General features: G+C 38.2%; 1 protein-coding gene across 10 annotated transcripts in view; it reads right to left on the bottom strand.

Moving 5' to 3' along the window:
- Positions 1-498: 498 nt before the first annotated feature.
- The window catches only part of syngap1b (synaptic Ras GTPase activating protein 1b), a 134597-nt gene continuing 116894 nt past the window's right edge, over positions 499-18201 (bottom strand). For 8 of the 10 annotated variants that reach the window (XM_051406215.1, XM_051406212.1, XM_051406214.1 and 5 more), the window contains 3 exons: positions 17222-17297; positions 11273-11334; positions 499-3064 (listed from right to left, as the gene is read on the bottom strand). In XM_051406215.1, the coding sequence (XP_051262175.1) occupies positions 2947-3064; positions 11273-11334; positions 17222-17297 (256 nt within the window). In that variant the 3' untranslated portion in view covers positions 499-2946. Of the gene's footprint in view, positions 3065-5953; positions 6072-11272; positions 11335-17221; positions 17298-18201 lie in introns of those variants that run through there. The other 2 variants (XM_051406216.1, XM_051406218.1) reach the window with 2 other exon arrangements.

Genomic DNA, 18201 nt, shown 5'->3' with positions numbered 1-18201 from the left:
TTGACTCAATTTATCTAATCATTAGTTGTTGTGGCCCTAGTTTACAAGGAAGAGGCCAAACACTATATATCCAGACCGAGTAAGCCATGTTTCCCACCATTTAAAGGATGAGGCTGGTGATATTCTATATTTTTGTCTCAATACTTTCCAACTTCCTTTCCCTTGTCTCAAGTCCATTTGTTCCTACTGCAAATGTAAATGCTTAAAAATGGGCCATAAATATAAACTTTCATTAAAAAAAAAAAAAAAAGGCTAAGTCTCCTTAAAAGCTAGGCACTGTAGTTTTAAGCCACCATTACTCAAACGGGAGTAAATAAAATAAATAATAACAGTGTTTGTATTTAACAAATAAACACCCCCATTGCAGTATGGTGTGGCTTATTGATGTGTTTTTATTAGCTTTTGCTGTTCTTGAGATTTGCTGACACTTACCCTTTAATCTACTAGAAAAGCCCAAATTAATGCATTAAGAAACAGAAAACACATTTACAGACCTGGTTAAGAATTTAATTATTTGTTTATTTATTAATTTATTTACGTATTTCTATCTCCAGATTCACCCACCCGAAAATATAAATTCCGGTGTATTCCAAAGGAAAAAAAAAGGAACAATGGCATCTTCATCAACCGCATCAAAGGAATTAATCAACAAAAGTGGCAATAATTATTATCATTATTACAATAATAATTCAATGATCAGAATATCCACATTCATAACAAATCCATATACAACTGCAATACACTCTTCAACACCACTCTTCCATTAATATACACAAAATCCCCAAATGTCTGTCCTGTCAAAACAACAATAGAGGAGTTTTGGGGAGGGGGGCTATGGCTTGTCAAGGGGTATGAAGATGAGTGACCAGCGGAGTTAATGGATCTAAGGTTAGTAAGAGTATAAGGGGGAGGCACACTTATTTAGTAAGGACCTATACAAAAACAAGCAGTGTTAAGTAATGACAGTATACTTTCATGGAACGATTCGCCAGTCTAACCGAATCTTAACAAAAGGTTAGAAGGCTCCATGAGAGGCAGAATTTGGGGAACAAAATTTCAAGAAATATATAAGGGTTGTCGGAATAAATATATAACTCTGAATGACAACCGTTGCAAACATATACCATAGGAACCTAAAGTGAAAGTCAGATACGCAAGAACTCAAAACAGGTTGAGAGTTTTCAAAGAAATGCAGATGGAGGTTTCTGGAAAAATTGTCTTAGTCTATATATGTACAAACATTGCTTGGTCACCCAAATCTACTTAGAAAAGCTTTTTAGTTGGTCAGAAAATGAGTGCAAGCTTAAGATTATGTGAGTTACTTTTTGTATGAGAGCTTCAAGAATGCAGCTATAAGTGACAGACCTTGCTGATATTCTAAGTCTGCACAGAAAGTGCCTCTGATAGCTCAGCACATTTAAAAACCTTTCCATGCCTCAGTATTGGTAACTTGAGAAGACCTATTCATAGAAAGAGAGAGAAACATTAGAGGAAAAAATAACTGTACACTCTGCATATACAAACAAACTGTATATACACATAGACATACTATATATACACATTTATCCAGTATATACACAAAGATTTAGCCAGTACACACACTTATATACAAACACATTCACTCGTTTCAGCAGGACCTCTAACATATCTCTCTCTGTTTCAGTCACAAGTGGAAATGGCAGGGATTTCAACTCAGACTGGTGTCAGTGGAGTCCATCCATAGAAGTAAATGGGGAGTTTTACCGCAATTTGAATGCAGAAATGTGGCCACACTGAAACCAAGAGTTCATCCTCTGCTCGGTTAAAACTCTACAGACAGATAGTCGAAGTGGAGTACAAAACAATATCTGTAAGAATGTCCTCATCCAAAGACTTTCACATCGTCCGTAAATGGAGAGCTCCATGGCGATTGTTGGGCAAGAAACATCCGTCCACTTTTCCTTTTTTGTTTTGACTGATTATAACTAAGAGGAGGGAGGGCACAGGTCACAGCAACGTGCAAACTGCTGTAAGGGGAGTAGGTATAACACAAGTTTGTCCCTTTCGTCACAGTCCTTTAGGGCAATGATTCTCTCCACAAGATTGTCTTAGTAAGAAAACTGGGTTCATATAAAATGGATTATTTATGAACTTCCATTAGATAGAGGCATCTATCTATATCAAGAAATAAATATCTGCTCCGGAAGATTTCTGATGAAGAGTTCTTTTTATACTATTGTAAGAATAAGCAGTATCATAGAAATATAAATAATAACATTCTGTCCGGTTTTTCAAAGTCTTCCTTGAAGCAAGAGTTTTGTTCTGAAGCAGTTTCACTTGTTGTATTAGGCTGTGCATATTTAGTTTCCTTTAAAATCAAAGTCTGAAAGAGATTGGAACGGAAGAGCTAAAACTATGAATCGAGAAAGAGATCAAGTGTGTCTAAACTGGAGTAAAAATGAAGTGGTTAAATAATGCTTTCCTAGATAGATAAAGAGTGAATAGATTAATCAAAGGGTAATTTGAAAAGACTATAAGAGAGAGAGAGAGAGAGAGGGAAATAAATGCTTTGAAAGTAAATCAGCTTTGACTAAAATTTTAAGAGAAGTCAAGCACCTTTGAAATACATCTTACCCACAATACACCTCCCCTCTCTCTCCTTTTGAGCATCATGCCTTCCTTGGCCTTTGTGTTCCTCCGTTCTGCTGATTGATCAGACTGCATAGCTGTTCTTTGCATGCTCGGCAGGCTAACAAACGCCAATATGTGTCCAGCCTACCTTTTAAAAGTAAAACGTAGATCCAAGCAAGAGGCGTCAAACACAAAAAAAAATCCTGTTATCAAATCAGAGAGAGAGGGCCCAAGTTAAGTTAAAAAAAACCCAGCATTTCCTTACATGGTCCGCTGGGGCTCTGCACCATCCTTTGAGCAAAGAGAATGGGACCAATGCCCCAAGTTCTCCCTTTGTCAGCCAATCGCGTCACGAGAGAGGGCTCTGGACATTTGGCCATGCCACCCTGTGGACTGCCGATGGTGCATCAGCCAATTAGGTTCCACATTGTCCTCCATGAAGCTTTGAGAGTGGCTAGGGGGAGAAAAAAAGGGAGACAGAGAGAGAGAAGAAACGGAGGAGGGTGCTTGATCAGGTGCTATTGAAGCATAGCTAGAGACCGAGTATCTGCATGGTGGCAGTCTTTCCAAAGCTGGACTCATCTCTTTTCTATAGTTTTTGTGTTCAGCTCTGAGGCAACTGCTTGTTTACCTGAGTCACTGAGGTATTTTCACAGCAATGTTAATTTCTCAATCACGGATCATCTCACATCTCTGAAAAGACACTGATGTTCAAACCTAGACCACTGTAAAGCCAACATTCTTCACACACTAGTAATTTCACAAGAAAAAAGTAGCCCTACAAGCTGTCTAAATAGAAGACAATCTTTCCCTGCGTAAAAACTGCTAGCATTATTAACATTTGGTGGTTCGACAGTTAAACATTCACTGAAAGTATGAGCTAATCCACTAGCACTGGCCTAGGAAGTACTAGCATTGGTCATTTGTTGACCTTTGACACTGCAAAGTAAGTGATTTGTTCTCTCTGAAGAGAAAAATGGCTGGCACAAAGCTGATGTGAAACTCTTCAACTCCTCTTGGTTCAACCTGCACGTTTAAACAAGCTGAGTTGTTGCAGAGACACCAGTGTGTGTGTGGCTACAGAGACAAAAAACAAATTCACATCCAGACAAACCTTACAACAGACAGTTCATACATAAAATGAAGGATTATGGATACACATTACAAACATTTCAAAGACTTCCAGCATTTGACACATGAAAAACTGAAGAGTTCATTTCAAAAATACACCATACAATATTTCTAAAATTTTCTTTGTTTACTCCAAAGGTCTTTTAATTTGTTTTAATGATGTTATCAAACGAGATAGATAGCCACTCTGTTCGTTTTGAAATGAAACTTCAAATCATGGAAAATACACAAAGAAGTATGTCATTACTGATTTTCTTAAAAGCATCAGGGGTGTAATATATTCTTATTGTCTTAAGCAAGGCTTTATAATGTGCATCTGGTCGATGACTAGCTAGTCTACTGGCCAAAGGATGCTCAATATATTTATCCCAGGCACTTAATGGCAGGCTTTGCAGACCTAAATGGTTGAAATCTTTTCACACATAGTTGGAAAGATGATCCTTGTTATAATGTCACAGTGGCAATGTTTACTGCAATAAAATAAGTGTTTGTATGCACTAACATTAGTATGGTGAAAATTGTAAATGTTTTTCTAAATGTACTAATAATGGCACCACAACACAATGGACCAACACTTTTTAACTTAAACAAAAAAAAAAACCTTTAAAACTGGGAATAAACTCCATTCATCCATTTCATTCAAAGTAGCTTCATTCAATCTTAAAATATTTAGTCCTCTGTGTAAACTAAAAATAGCACTTTGGGGCTAGATTTCCACAAATTTGAATTCAACTGAATTGAATTCGTTCAATATATGATCCATCAATTTTGAGCCGGGGAGCTGCTTTTATTAACTGTAAATAAAACCAGAGATTGGAGGAGGGTGCTTCTAAAACACAGATATGGAATCCCCAACAACCCCATTAAAAAAAAGAACAACAACAGGATGCACAAAGAACAAACACAAAGACACGTACAAAACATATTGGGGGGGGAAAGGTCCTGTCAAAGACAAATTGCAGGAAAGAGAGAGAGAGAGAGAGAGAGAGAGAGAGAGAGAGAGAGAGAGAGAGGAAAGACAGTGAGTGAATCATGAAAGAGGCAGTGTTATGGCAGACACAGACATTTGACTTGGAAAATGGCACCATTTGTTTCTGTTTAGCACCAGTTTATCACATATCGGTTCTGAGATTGAGAAGAGAAAAATTGCACGAGCTCAGTCCAAAAACAAGAAGTCCCTTAGATTGAAAAAAAAGAAAAGTTCCCAAAAATGTCTTCCGTCACTCAAACCTCTACGACGCTTGATCTTGTGTCTTTGAATCTCTGTTTTCAGCCCACAGATCATTTCTCTGACTAGCAAAGCTAACTTGGATCTCCATCTGTTACGTCTGTATCAGATCTCTATTGGAAAACCCTGTTGAAAAACACTCAAAGGCACTAAGAAAGCCAGACTACATCACCAAATCTCTACCTAAACAATTTGCAGCCTGGCGTGTTCAGGATAGGTATATTTAATGCACCTACATCCATGGGAGTCAAGAGTTACTATAAGCCATCTTATAGCACTTGCTAATGGCTACTATGAAGTCTTTGGGGTGTAAGACATTCTATAGTGCTTGTTTCTTACATGTATTTATTTCTCATGAAGCCACAGACAGGCAATGAGTGCACAGAGTGGATGTTCACATATCGGCTTGGTATGTACGTCAAATGCTTTGTTTGACTGATTCAAAGAGTATGTTATAAGGTATCATTATCTTGTCCTGCAAGACTGATACTAACTGAAGCTCCGTGTGAGCATCAAGAGAACAAGTGTCCATTGAAGAGCCCTTTGTGTTGTGTGTTCATGTATTATGCACTGTACAGTAGCTTTATGATCACTACTCGTCTCCCGCACACTTTTCTTCTCTCTCTCGCCCAGGGAATAAGAATATCTATGGCGAATTCTTTTTCAAAGCATATTCTTGCTAAATGGGAAAGACGGGGACAGTGTTTTCCTTTGTGTCATCTCTCTCTGATTTTGCTCAGTGTTGTGTTTGACCTACTCCCCCTTCTTCTGCTATGCCTGTAGTTGCTGTTGCTGTGGTTCCAGTTGCCTGTGAGGTTGTCATGGGGGAGGATGTTTGGTTGCCACGGAGCTCTCCATTCTGACTAGGATGTTGATGAGGAGTGGGTAGAGAGGGAGGGTCTATAGTTTGGGGGAGGACTCCATTGTGGGGCGAGCTGTCAGAGGAAATGCCTGAGGAAGAGAGTCTGAGGCCTTGATCGTTGGTTACCACTCCTCCTTCTTGTCCTCCTTGTCCTCCTCCTCCTCCGCCTCCACCACCTCCCCCTCCACCTTCAGTTTTCACACCGGGGTCTGCAGAACCCAGGGAGGAAAGCTGGTCCTCCTAGCGAGATAGAGAGAGAGGGGAGGGGAAAGAGGAGTGGGAGCAGGGAGAGATGGTCGTAGGAGAGAGGCCATTCAATGAGCGATGGGAGGGATGTGAGGAGTTGTAAAGGAGATGTCCAATCAAGGCAGATAGCGTGACATGTAGAGGGAAAAATCACATGTTGAAGAGGTGTGAGTGTGTGGGAAGAAGTAAGAATAGTGAGATACAGATGACAAAGAGGACAATGAGGAAAATTACCAGGATGTGATTGAATTGTGCGGAAGTGGAAAAGGTCAACATTGACATATACAAAGAACAGGTTGGGATGAGTACATGTAAAAGCAATGGTAGAAGCAAAGTAAGGAAGAATTAGAAAATAAAAGACAAGTGATAAGGGATTGGAAGAACCACACAGAAAGAAAGAGACAGAGAGAGAGGAGAGAGAGAGCCAAATGAGTCACAAAGTTGATGCATGACGTACACCAATAGAAATGGCAGCACAGGAAAAGGGACACAGGGAAAGAGGGGATGAAGGGGAATTAAAATTCTTGAGGTCAAAGGGTCCTGATCCTCTCGGGATGAGTAGCAAGGGTGGTTTGTCGGGTGTCAGGAAAAGTCAGGAAGTCAAATGAGTCATTCTTTGCCAATGAGTACAAATCATGTTCAATATCAGCTAAGCTTCCATGTAAATGTGCCAGCTTGAAAGTATTTTGAATAAAAGACTGTAAAAAAAACTCTAAAATTATGGCTTATGTCTTAACAGCACAAACTGTAGCATCAGCCTGTTACTAAAACATGCAAAAAAAAACAAAAAAACGTAAAGCCACAAAGAGCTCAGAGCCAAATTTAAAAACAAGATAAAGGTGCATCTTATAGCCTGGCAGGAAATCCAAACCAACAAATTCACCAACCAAAATGTCTAACCCAACCCCATTGATCACATAGCAATGAGTTGCTGCAAGGGTGTTCATCCTGGGTTGGAGCTTTTGATTAGTGATTAAGTCAAAGTTTGGTTTTGCCAGCTTTTCTTACTTACATTGGCGCAGAATAACAGCAATGCAATTCTAGTTTCATTATTAGTATATATCAAGGTCTGTTAGCAAGCCTTCACTCCCAGTCTTGTTCACTGACATCTGTGTAGGAGCAGTGGGGAGAGAAAACAATTGGGTTATTGTGCCAATAGACAACTATGAGGACTCTATTCATAATGGTGCTTAATGTATTCAAGAGCTACTGCAAGATGATTTGAATATAGAAGCATTTTGAAAGCTAAAAATCACAGTTTTACCATCAGACCAGGGTAGAACCTCTTGAAATAATTGCACTTGATTTATCTTGCCTGGCACATTTGCTGTGTGGTGTCTAGACATAATTACAGAGACTCTGTTTCACTGAAAAATGTAAAACGAGTGCAGAGCCATCTAAAAGAACTTGGAAATATGTGCAGTAATTTAACTCGGGCTTGTTCTTTATCGAACATCGGAAAATATGTATGACAATAAATACCACCGTAATGCTTACATACAAGAAGTATGAAATATTGTAACATGAATGGAATGGCGTGCTGTAGAGGGGAAAGACAGGAAGTAGGAGGGATAGTTTGGTCTGCATCCAGTAGAGAAAATGAATCAAAAAGGAGCAAAATCTAATTATCACTGGATAAGCTGTATCTGATGGGTGTGTCCATTCTGAGTGGAAGGTGTTTCCATTTCACTTTTAAAAAAAAAGGGAAAAGAAGAACGAAAAAATTACCCCAAAATTTGATGTGAATTAGGAGGCCTTTTCTCTTCTCAATCAGAACCAAAATGGATGAAAACATTTTCAGCTGCTAACTGGTGCTATGAACAGCTACAGTATCTACTATGGTTACAGACAGTTACAGGATGCCAGTAACATGACTCCACTAACACTTGTTTCATTACTCTCAAACACAACCAACAGTGTCGTTTAATATCCATGTGTAGACCATTACACATGTCTATTAAACTCAGGAATCAAGCAGCTAAACAAAGACATGGCAAAAATGTTTACTGACATCCTTTTTAACTTACCAAACTTGCTTCACTCTCGTGTGGGCTGTAGTGTTTGATTACTTGGTGCATTCAATTACAGCTTGATGTGAGAGTGTTTTTTATGCTAATGAAAATTGTTGTACTGGAAACAGGAACACAAAACACTTAGTGGAGTACTGAAATGTTGGGTGTATAGTAATGATGCAGATAGAGTATAGCACACACAGGTTCTTACCCATCTCCTCCAATCTCCAATCAATTTGAATCATGAATGTCTAGAGCAAACTGTAAGCACCTCCACATTTGAAATAAAAACTTGCTGTGAGTGTTTTAATCAATTTATATATGGCAGTTGTTAAATTAAAAGGGCCCCTTCAGGGCTTAAGAGGACTGGCTTGTCAGGTGAAGAGCTCTAACTCTGACGCAAAACAAACAAACAAAAAAAAAAAAAACCATACGCACATCACACATCATCAGACGCACCAAAACAACTGGCCTTTGCACCATTCAACCCAACAATGTGCCCAGGTGCCAAACACATACACAAACACGTAAATATCGGAAACACAGACTCAGTGAAACGCACAGAAAACACACAAAACAAGTGCACATTAATCAGTGTTCTTCAGGGAAGGATTGGGTCAGATACGGAGATTTCCCATAATTCCCGTTGTTTGTCTGAGGGCATTCTGGGAGGGATGGAAAACTGAATGGAAATGTAAGTTCATGTGTGTAGGAAAACACAGCGGTTAATAATATGTTGTGTGGCAGGGGGACAAAAATCTATAATTAAAGAGAATTCACACAATATTCCAGAGACATTAGGACAGATTCATCACCAAGAATTTAAGAATGTTTGGGCCTGTTTTCAACCAGGTATTTAACCAGTAAACAGGCCTAAAATCAACATTTCATGTCTTATTTCTCACTCACAAATCTGTACAGGAGTCTGTGAAACCATAAAACGTGTGCATTCTTTTTTAATTTGGATTTTTTTTTTTTACAAATGCCTTGTCATTGTGCAATTGTAAGAACCAGAGGGAATCCTGTGTACATGTAACAGTAATCCTGTATATTCTACTAACCCTAACCGTAACCCTTTGATGGTTATACAGTTGACTATTGTTTATTAATTAAGATTATATTGGTTAATATATTCTAAGTTAATTAAGGGCATATGAAAAAATGAGGTGACTATTAAATGTGATGAAAATCTGAGTTGAATATTTGCAAATGCCAACATCTGAAAATAGCGGAGCTTAAGAATCAATGGCATCCATTGATTATTTTGTATTTCTCTGTATTTCAACATTTTACTCAATGCAAAGAGTTACAGGAAGGTCTCCGTATATGACATGAAAATCATTTGCAAATAATAATAATGTTGGCATATATGTCTGTGGATTGCTGGTTATGACTGAACTGTGTGTGGTCAAGTTCAGACACAAAACATGTGATATAATATTTTTGACATTAAAAAGCTCTAAGCTACTGTGGTATTTCTATATAGTGTATTTCTGCCAAGGCATGAAATATGTTCATTCGTCAACATAAACTGAAAAAGCATCTCAAATTCATCTCAAGTAATTCAAATAACATAAACTCCTTATTCAAGGTCTGTCACAGAATATTTCCAGAGTAACCAGTGGATACAAGAAGGCATGCTATTGTGTTGGGAGGGTGACAAAAAAACCCATAGCAGGTTACCACCTCTTCCTGTCTGGCAAAACAAAGAAAATGTCATGTTTTTTTGTGTGGTGAGGGAGAAGGAAGCTTACTTCATACAATTCCAAGCACGCCACAGCGCATAAATTACACATTTTCATCATTTGTCAGAGAAGAAGAGACTTTATAGTTGCGTTACCAGGGGCGGAGCTTGGGGGTTGGCTTCTGGGGCTCTAGCCCCAAATGTTTTCTCAAAAAAAAAAAAAATGTTTTAGACTTTTAAAATAACATTGTGTAATTTCCATTCAGCCTTTCTGACTAGACCAGAAAATCAATGGAGTCAATGTTCTATGGGGGAAATGTTGCAATCTATTACAGTGTTATGGCATGGATTCACATGTTGCAGATTTGTCTGCTAATCATTCATTCTAGAGCCAGACTGATATAGGATTTTTGACACCGATACCAATTTTAGAGAGGAAAAATATCCTTGAATACCAATGAGCTTTGGCCACAGTTGCTATGAAGAAGGAGCTGTAGCAAATTTGAAATGTTTAGCCATTGAATACGTGAACAAAACATGTAGTTGCTGTGTTCATCAGACCCAGAATCCCAAAGCAAACTGATATGAGCTGCAGATTGTATCATAAATTTTCTTAACAGTGTAATATTCAGGACTGTCCACCTTTAGTGCACGTCACAGAGTTTTAAGCTCGGTGATTGGATGTGTCTTTGCCAAAATGCACCTTGGGAGTTTCTTTATGTAGATGAGTGCAGCCTTGACTTTTTATCAAACAACCAGATATTTCCTAACAGAGCTGTTAATCTAATGAGTAATGAGTCAACTTAAATTTCATGTCCATCCAATTGTGAGTCACGCAACATTGTCTAAAATTAATGGAACATTTACTTTCGTAGACAGAGGCACCAAAATAGCTTCTCCCACTCCTGTGCCTATTGTTACTGTAAGTATGCTAAGAAGCTAGCTGACTTAGCTAGACAGCCACTCTGTCTGCTGAAAAGATAACACACTAGCTAGGTCAAGCAGAGACAGAGTGAGTCCTGATGTGCCTCAGTTTGTGTGGAAAAACACAGCCTCTTGTCTTTTTTAGTGATAATGCCCTCTGTTTGGAACGGGGCATTAAAAGCAGCAACTGTGTTCAACCCAAACTTGTATTCACCTGCATGACATTTTCAGCATTGCAGGATTTATAGGTACTACAGTTCAGACATATTTTAGACAAACGCCTGACGCTGACAAGTTTCTTAGTGGAGCTTTAAATCTTTGAAATGTTTTGTTGTCACTCTTTCAATACAGAGGTGTGCCCTTCAGAACCATCAGTAACCTCTGTCCAAAACCTTCTGTGACAGGCCTCTTTTTCTGAAAGATTAATGGAAGTAAGTGGGCCCGTCAGTGTGTTGGCTTTCAGTGAGTTCACATGGTGCTGCATATGGACAGGGACGCACATAGAGAACAGCAGAAGTGGAAAAGAGGCAGCAGGTTATGGATGGAGAGTGAGAGTTTGCCGGTTTGTTTATTACCTGGTTACTCGGGGTGGGACAGGCGCGAGACGGGGCTGCACTAGGATGGACTGACGCCTCCCCTAAGAGAAATCACCGTATCTCATCAACATAGGAGGAGAGGAGAGGAAAGGAGAGGAGAGGAGAGGAGAGGAGAGGGAGAGGAGAGGAGAGGAGAGGAGAGTTGAAAGTAGGAGGCAGGAGGAGGAAGCTGACAGCAAAAGAGGACGGGAAGGCTTGTGTGCAGTGGGGAGGATTAAGAAGGGCAGTGAGGGTTGAAGAAAACAACAGCCACCCAAACAATACATACACAATGCATAACAAAAAGTGAACAGAAAACAAAAACATAAATATACAGAAAAAATGCTTACTAACGCACATTTACATACACATACATAATGGCAACCATACACGCGCAACATAATCAGATAACCCAACAGCCTGAAAGCATTAATGCGGCATGCCATGCAGTGTATCATTAACAGAAATCATGCTTAGGACAAGAAAGAAAAATATGTTAAATTATGCACTCCAAACGGCATCTGCATCTGAAAGCAGCGGATTAATCCAATAGCCTTTGGAAAGCTGAATCTTGCATGTTTCCTGGTTCGGAAAGGTAAGAGGAACATGCTCATATTAAACATGCAATCATCTATTCTATGAAGATTAATACATACACACTTGGAAAACCCAGAAATATATTTATGTTAACACACTTTATCCAACAAAACACAGAAGATTTTGCATTTCACTGTAACTCACACTGCACCACACACACACTCAAAAATGACCAACATTCAAGAAGTAGCAACAGTTAGTACAGATAAAAGAGTGCAATCAAATCTTATATGAATGAAACACTGATGTGATTAATGTCACTGCACGCTCAGGAAGCAGTTTCCTCATTAAATACGCCGTGCTGATTGCTGCTGATCAAACAAAAAGTTCACAAAACTTTGAAAAATCTAAACAAACGCTCTACAGAATGATCACAAATGATCAATTTAACAGTTGAATTGTAAAGAACAAACTGATAACAGGTGTTGATAACTGATAATGTGCAGTAACTGCCAGATACTGTAAAAGGTAAACTAAAATGTCTTTATACATTGTTTGAGTGCATTGATTGCCTTTAAAGGGCTCTTCAGTACCAATTCATAATGTATTAACTCAATTTGTTAAATCATTAGTCAATGCTTCATAAAATAATTATATTCCACCCGTATTGAAATATATAATTTGTTACTGTAATGATGATGTCATTTATTGGATTAACATGTTTTATTATATTTTCAATCCATTTTCCTGAACACTTTTGCTACCAAATTTATACAAGGTTTCTGCAGGGTTTTTAAGGCTTTTTAATAACACTGAATGCAATCTAATACCTTTTTTACAGTCATGCCAGGCAAAGGATGACGGAAAACCAGGACAATAAGGCCTATATTTATTTATTAAGTACATAAATGTATATTTATATAAAAATGTTGTCAGTACTGACCATTTGTATAACAATGATTCCTAGTAGCCAATTTATTAGTTACATCTAGCTAAAACTAGGGCTGTCTAATACAACAGTCCTGCACTGAAATACTTCATGAGAGTTGAAAGGTCAGTTTTTTTTTTTGAGAATCAATTCTTAGGATAATTTTGGAGAATGTAGTTTGTGCTGATGTTGAACTGTTTATTTAGTAGGCATCAGGATTCTGTTGTGGGAAGGATTATGGCATCGTGTGTTTATTACGTGAGGTCTAATTAAGTGTGGGGGTGTTGTTTTGGAAGTTGGTAGAAGTGGCCTGAGGACACAGCGGCATCATGCCTCTCCCCTCTCACTCCCTATCAATTTAGTTTCACCCCTCTCAGCTGCTGCGTGTGCACCAGTCTCACCTAATAAAGCTGAGCATCGTCACACTGGCGTGAGCTGTCTGCTTGTCGTAAGTTTTGTGGTTTATGTGGCCCTAAAGCTAAAATACAAAACTGACCTGTAGTTTCTATTTTAGCAACAAGCGCCATGAGCCACATGTAGATTAAAGGAGCTTTTTTTGAGGATAATGGAATCTTACATTATCCTGTGTATCAACTAGTACTGTTTACGTCGATTTATATGGCAGTAACACAAACACCTGTACAATATAATCCAATCCAATCTAGTGGCTTTGTGACACATGCATGCAAGGTTGAAAATGTTTAATGTTTGGTTGGTCCACGCCAAAATACCTACACAACTACTGGATATATCAGAGGTAGGCGACCTGAAGGGTTGCCTGGGGCCACATGCAGCTCTTTAGGCCCGCTCCAGTGGCTCCCTGTGGTTTCAACAAAAAAATTAAATGGAAATGAATAATGGTTATTTTTCATACTATCATTGTATGTGATTCTTACATTATCCAACTGTAAAAGATGTGTAGCCATTAAATTGTATAATATTGTTATTATTATTAATAATAATAATATTTCATCAACCAAAATGTGTTACGTTCAGACCTTTACGTATATATTTTGCCATAATCCCAATAACAGTGGCTACTTGAGTCTCCCTAACAAGGCCAGCTATGGATTCCTAATCCAAAAAGAGTATAAATCTCAGAGGAAAAATTTTATAAAGAATTTAATAGTGCATGTATAGATTTGTTTGCTTTCACCACCAACGGTGCTTGCTTACCAGTATGCTTGATGTATTGCGGCTCCAAGCAGATTTATTTATTTGGCCAAAAATGGCTCTTCTGATAGTAAAGGTTGCAGATACAGACATTTATGTTCTCCATAAAATGAATTGTGATCATTTTGACCTGATGACGCCATTTCAGTTACTACTTTGGTACTTTATGATCAAATACCTGCAAAACTAACAAAATTTGCATCATCCTCAGCTGTACTTTGTGTTTAATGTAAATTAGCAAATGATAATATGTAAACACTACGATGGTGAACAGTTTCACAGAGCTGCTCACTTGGGGAATTGTATTACCTTGTACAGGTGTTGCACCTTATCACATCCATCCACTGTAGCGCCCACTGGTTTTAACACATTTATTTGTGTATATTATATCATATGGGTATTTTATTGTTAAAAACTGCAGTTGGCATACAAAGAGTTATCAGTATTGTCTATGCTTTAACATTAGAATGAGACTTCAAGTGATTAAGGTTATGATTTCACTTTGTATGTTTTGATTTGTTGGAATGAAGAACTCCTTTAAACAGCACACTGAAGACCACCAGTACAGTCTGAATGTTAAACAGGTTGCTCCTCGCTGTGCGCTCTTCTGTAATCCAATAAACATTTGTGTTAAGGCAGTATTGGAACTTAAATTGTCACTGGTAGATAAAAAACCATGTGCTGCTGCTAAATGCTGGTATTAACCCTTTAACGCTCTTCCTAATGGTTTTTCACAGACTTACAAGCTTGTTAAACAATTGATTTATTTGGTTCTAAAAACATCTTTTTTCATACTTAAATCAAACTGATTATCTTACTTGTTACCAGAGAAAGAATAAGGTTTGGTATCAGTAATTCAATGTAATAATTCACTTTAATTTAATCATGGATGTACTGCAGAGTGCAAAGCCGTTTAGCTTCTCAGCCTCATTCATCAGTTCAAATCATGCATTAGTACGGGACAATGCTGCCGAAATACAAATTCTTTTTTCAGTGTTTGTATATTAAAGAATTAAGCATCAACTTAAAAAAAGGAAAACAATGAGTTGGGAATTGAAATGAAGTGAAGTTTGAAGGGAAACTTCAAAGTAAATCATGAGTATATCACCTGTTAGCATGGAGATGGACACAATAATGTGATTTATTTAAAGACAAATAAGCTTTTAAATCATAGTAATTTTGAATATGAATATGATAGATCCAACCTATATAATGTTGTGTGCAAACCTTTTTTATGATTAGAGATAAGAGATAATTTTCTGTTTCCCGAGGCAACGTAAAGTTATGTAACAGTAGTGCAATGTCGTCCTAAGACATTATGCCAAACAGTGTTTCACACCTTTTTAAAGAAGAAGAATAATACAGCTTGAATACTGTGTGCTCAGGCACAGAAAACAGATACAACACCTATTTTGCTGACAATGAACAAGACTCAACATGATTTATTGGGCTTCTAAAAGGCTAGGATCTTTTTATTTACAGTAAATGTGAGTCTCTTTTGGTTTCTTCTATTTATTTTTGTTATAAACTGCACTAAACGAAATCCCACAGACTTTTTTTCCTAATTGCCCACACTTTTCACACAATTCACCGTCCTACGCTGCAAACTTTATCCATCTGGCACCCACATTACAGAAAGCACAATATTTGCAAATAGGAAAATTCAACATGGATCACAGTAGAGCTGAAAGGATTAGTCGATTAGTCAATTACTTAATAAGCAATTCAAGAGACAATTGATCTGCAAGTATTTTAATAATCAATCAGTCGTTTATTCTATGGATTTTAGGTTCTTAAATTGGAGAATTTGATGATTTTCTCTGTCTTACATGACAGTAAATAAAATCACCTTTGGCTCTGGAAACAGTGTTTAGCATTTTTAATTTTTTTTTTACTGTTTTGTAGTTTCATTGAACAAAATTAAGCAATTAATCTGAAAATGATTAATGATGATCACACGTTACATTGGTAAAATAAAAAAAAATACTTCATAGAGTCGTCATAGAGCTAAATATATAATTATATATGTTTTCTAAATGTATAGCCTTGTGGGATTTCACACATTATATACTTCATTAGTAGTCTCATTAGTGGTGTAAATGACCATCAGTGTGATGCTCTGAAGCTTATGTCAGCTCTTCCCTCTTGGTATGTGTCATTGTTCTACTCCTCTACATTTGTCTGATTTGACTTTAGTTACTAGTTAGTTTGCATGTTCAGAGAAATAATAATACAATAAATAAATAAATTATTATTATATATTGTAATTGGTTAAGATAAGATTTATTGACCCCCTGGGAGGAATTCACAAGCTACCCAGTTGTTTATAAAGTAACTCAAATTTGTCCCACCATTACCAGCTGCAACATCAGCATCAATAATTATAATCCAATAATATAATAAACATTATTATCATGCACTTTTACTTAAATAAAAGTTTGAATGGATTACCTTTACTTGTAAAAGATTATTTCTACACTTTGGTATTGCTACTTTTAATGATCTGAGTGCTTCTTCCACCAATACTGGTGACAATCAAGAAAAATTATTTCAGTCTGAGTGTCGTAGGTTGTAATTAAAAAAAAAAAATGAACAGGACAAATGTCCAAGTCTCAGCATAAGTGAGCTGAGTAGCTGCTTTCATCATCTTCCATTCTTAGCCTTTTTCCCCAAACACAAAGGCATATGCATATGTATATATATATATACTGTATATGTTCACACGCACACACTATATTTACAGTGTGACTCATGCCTGGAGGTGGGCTAGTTCAGTTTGACAGTATAAGAAAGGGGGCGGGTTGAGAGCATGAAATGAAAAGCTCCTGAAGACACAACAGCACCACCACCACCACCACCATCACCACCATCACCACCACGCAGCATTCGGGTCTCAGCTGTTCAATAACCTGAGTGTAAGTCATGTGTGAAACAGGTTTAAGGAGTTTCAACCCCGACATGCTCGGCAGAAACATTTGACAGAAACAGCTACAGAACTGGCAACATCATCATCACAGACCAAGGTACACTCACAAACCCAGCTAGAGTCAGACATCTCAGTAGCTTGAGCTGAGGAATGCAAACAGCAACACTCTCTGATCTTTAAAGCTCCCAGGTATGTTGGCAGACAGATGGCATTCAAACCCAAACACGGGACGGTTCAGGGACAGGGCAAGACAATCAGAGGGACCACATACACACAGCACACAAAATTATAACAGTAGCAGGGGGAAAAAGAGAGGTAGAAGGGGGAGAGAAGATAGCACGGGCCATCATACGGACTCGACGAGAGAAGAAGCAGTCTCACAGACCTGATCAGCGAAAATCCTGGTTTTTGGCTCAACAATCACGGGTCCTCCCCTTAACTCATCCTCCACAGCCATGAGTCTTGGAAGCAGAGAGAGAGAGAGAGATAGGGGGAAGGGGGGGAGGGGGGGGTGACAGAAAGAGAGGGAGTATTATGAATTCTACTTAACAAATAAGTAACAAGAAGTTGAGCAGGTGCATCTCCAGCATCTGTCTCAACAACACCACAGTGATAAGATGTTGGTTACCTGTATCTCAAATCTGAATCCCAAACCTGATAGGCAGCTCAATCTTTTAAGCCCATGCAAATGTTGAGCAGCAGTAACCCAAGCCATGCTTTCTGAGGCACTGCCAATTTTCACTGGTGGAGCCTTTTTTTCTTCTCGCCCCCATGGGATTCATCAAAGCGTTTTTTTAACCGATTTAAGGTGTTTTCCAAGTGCAATTACGGCCAACTGTGGACAATTACGCTCAGTTATGTGAAGTGAATGGTTCAATAACAGATCCTGATCATCCCCAGGGAATTGTCCATCTTATGTAACATGGACTGACCAAGGCACTGGTGGAAAATCCTTTGACTAATGATTTCAAAGACTCCGCTCGCAGATATGAGCAAGCTTACTGTTGCATTTTTCACGAGCCATCGGACAGTGCAGGTTTCCCAGCTCTCGTGATTATCCAAGTGCCAGGGATTAACTCCAAATACGGTCATTCAAGGATATTTCTCACACAAGGTTATCTTGCAGTTACACAGCCAACTGGCTAAACTGTGAATATTGTTATGGTGGTGATAAATGCCAAATAGAAGTTAGTGTGAATAAAAAAAAGTCTTCTGCCCATGATAGATTTCATTGGATTGACTTTCCATCCATTTTACAAGATTTTAAAGCAGCAGAATAAACATCCTTACAATATGTTGACATGAAATAAGCTTGCTGGAATATTATCCCTTTAGAAGAGTGCACGACGGAGTAACTTCATCTCA

This window comes from Dicentrarchus labrax, unplaced genomic scaffold, assembly GCF_905237075.1.
Source record: "Dicentrarchus labrax unplaced genomic scaffold, dlabrax2021, whole genome shotgun sequence".
Lineage (NCBI taxonomy): Eukaryota > Metazoa > Chordata > Actinopteri > Moronidae > Dicentrarchus > Dicentrarchus labrax.
The sequence above is the reverse complement of the archived record's forward strand: the minus strand, read 5'-3'. Positions and strand labels throughout refer to the sequence as shown.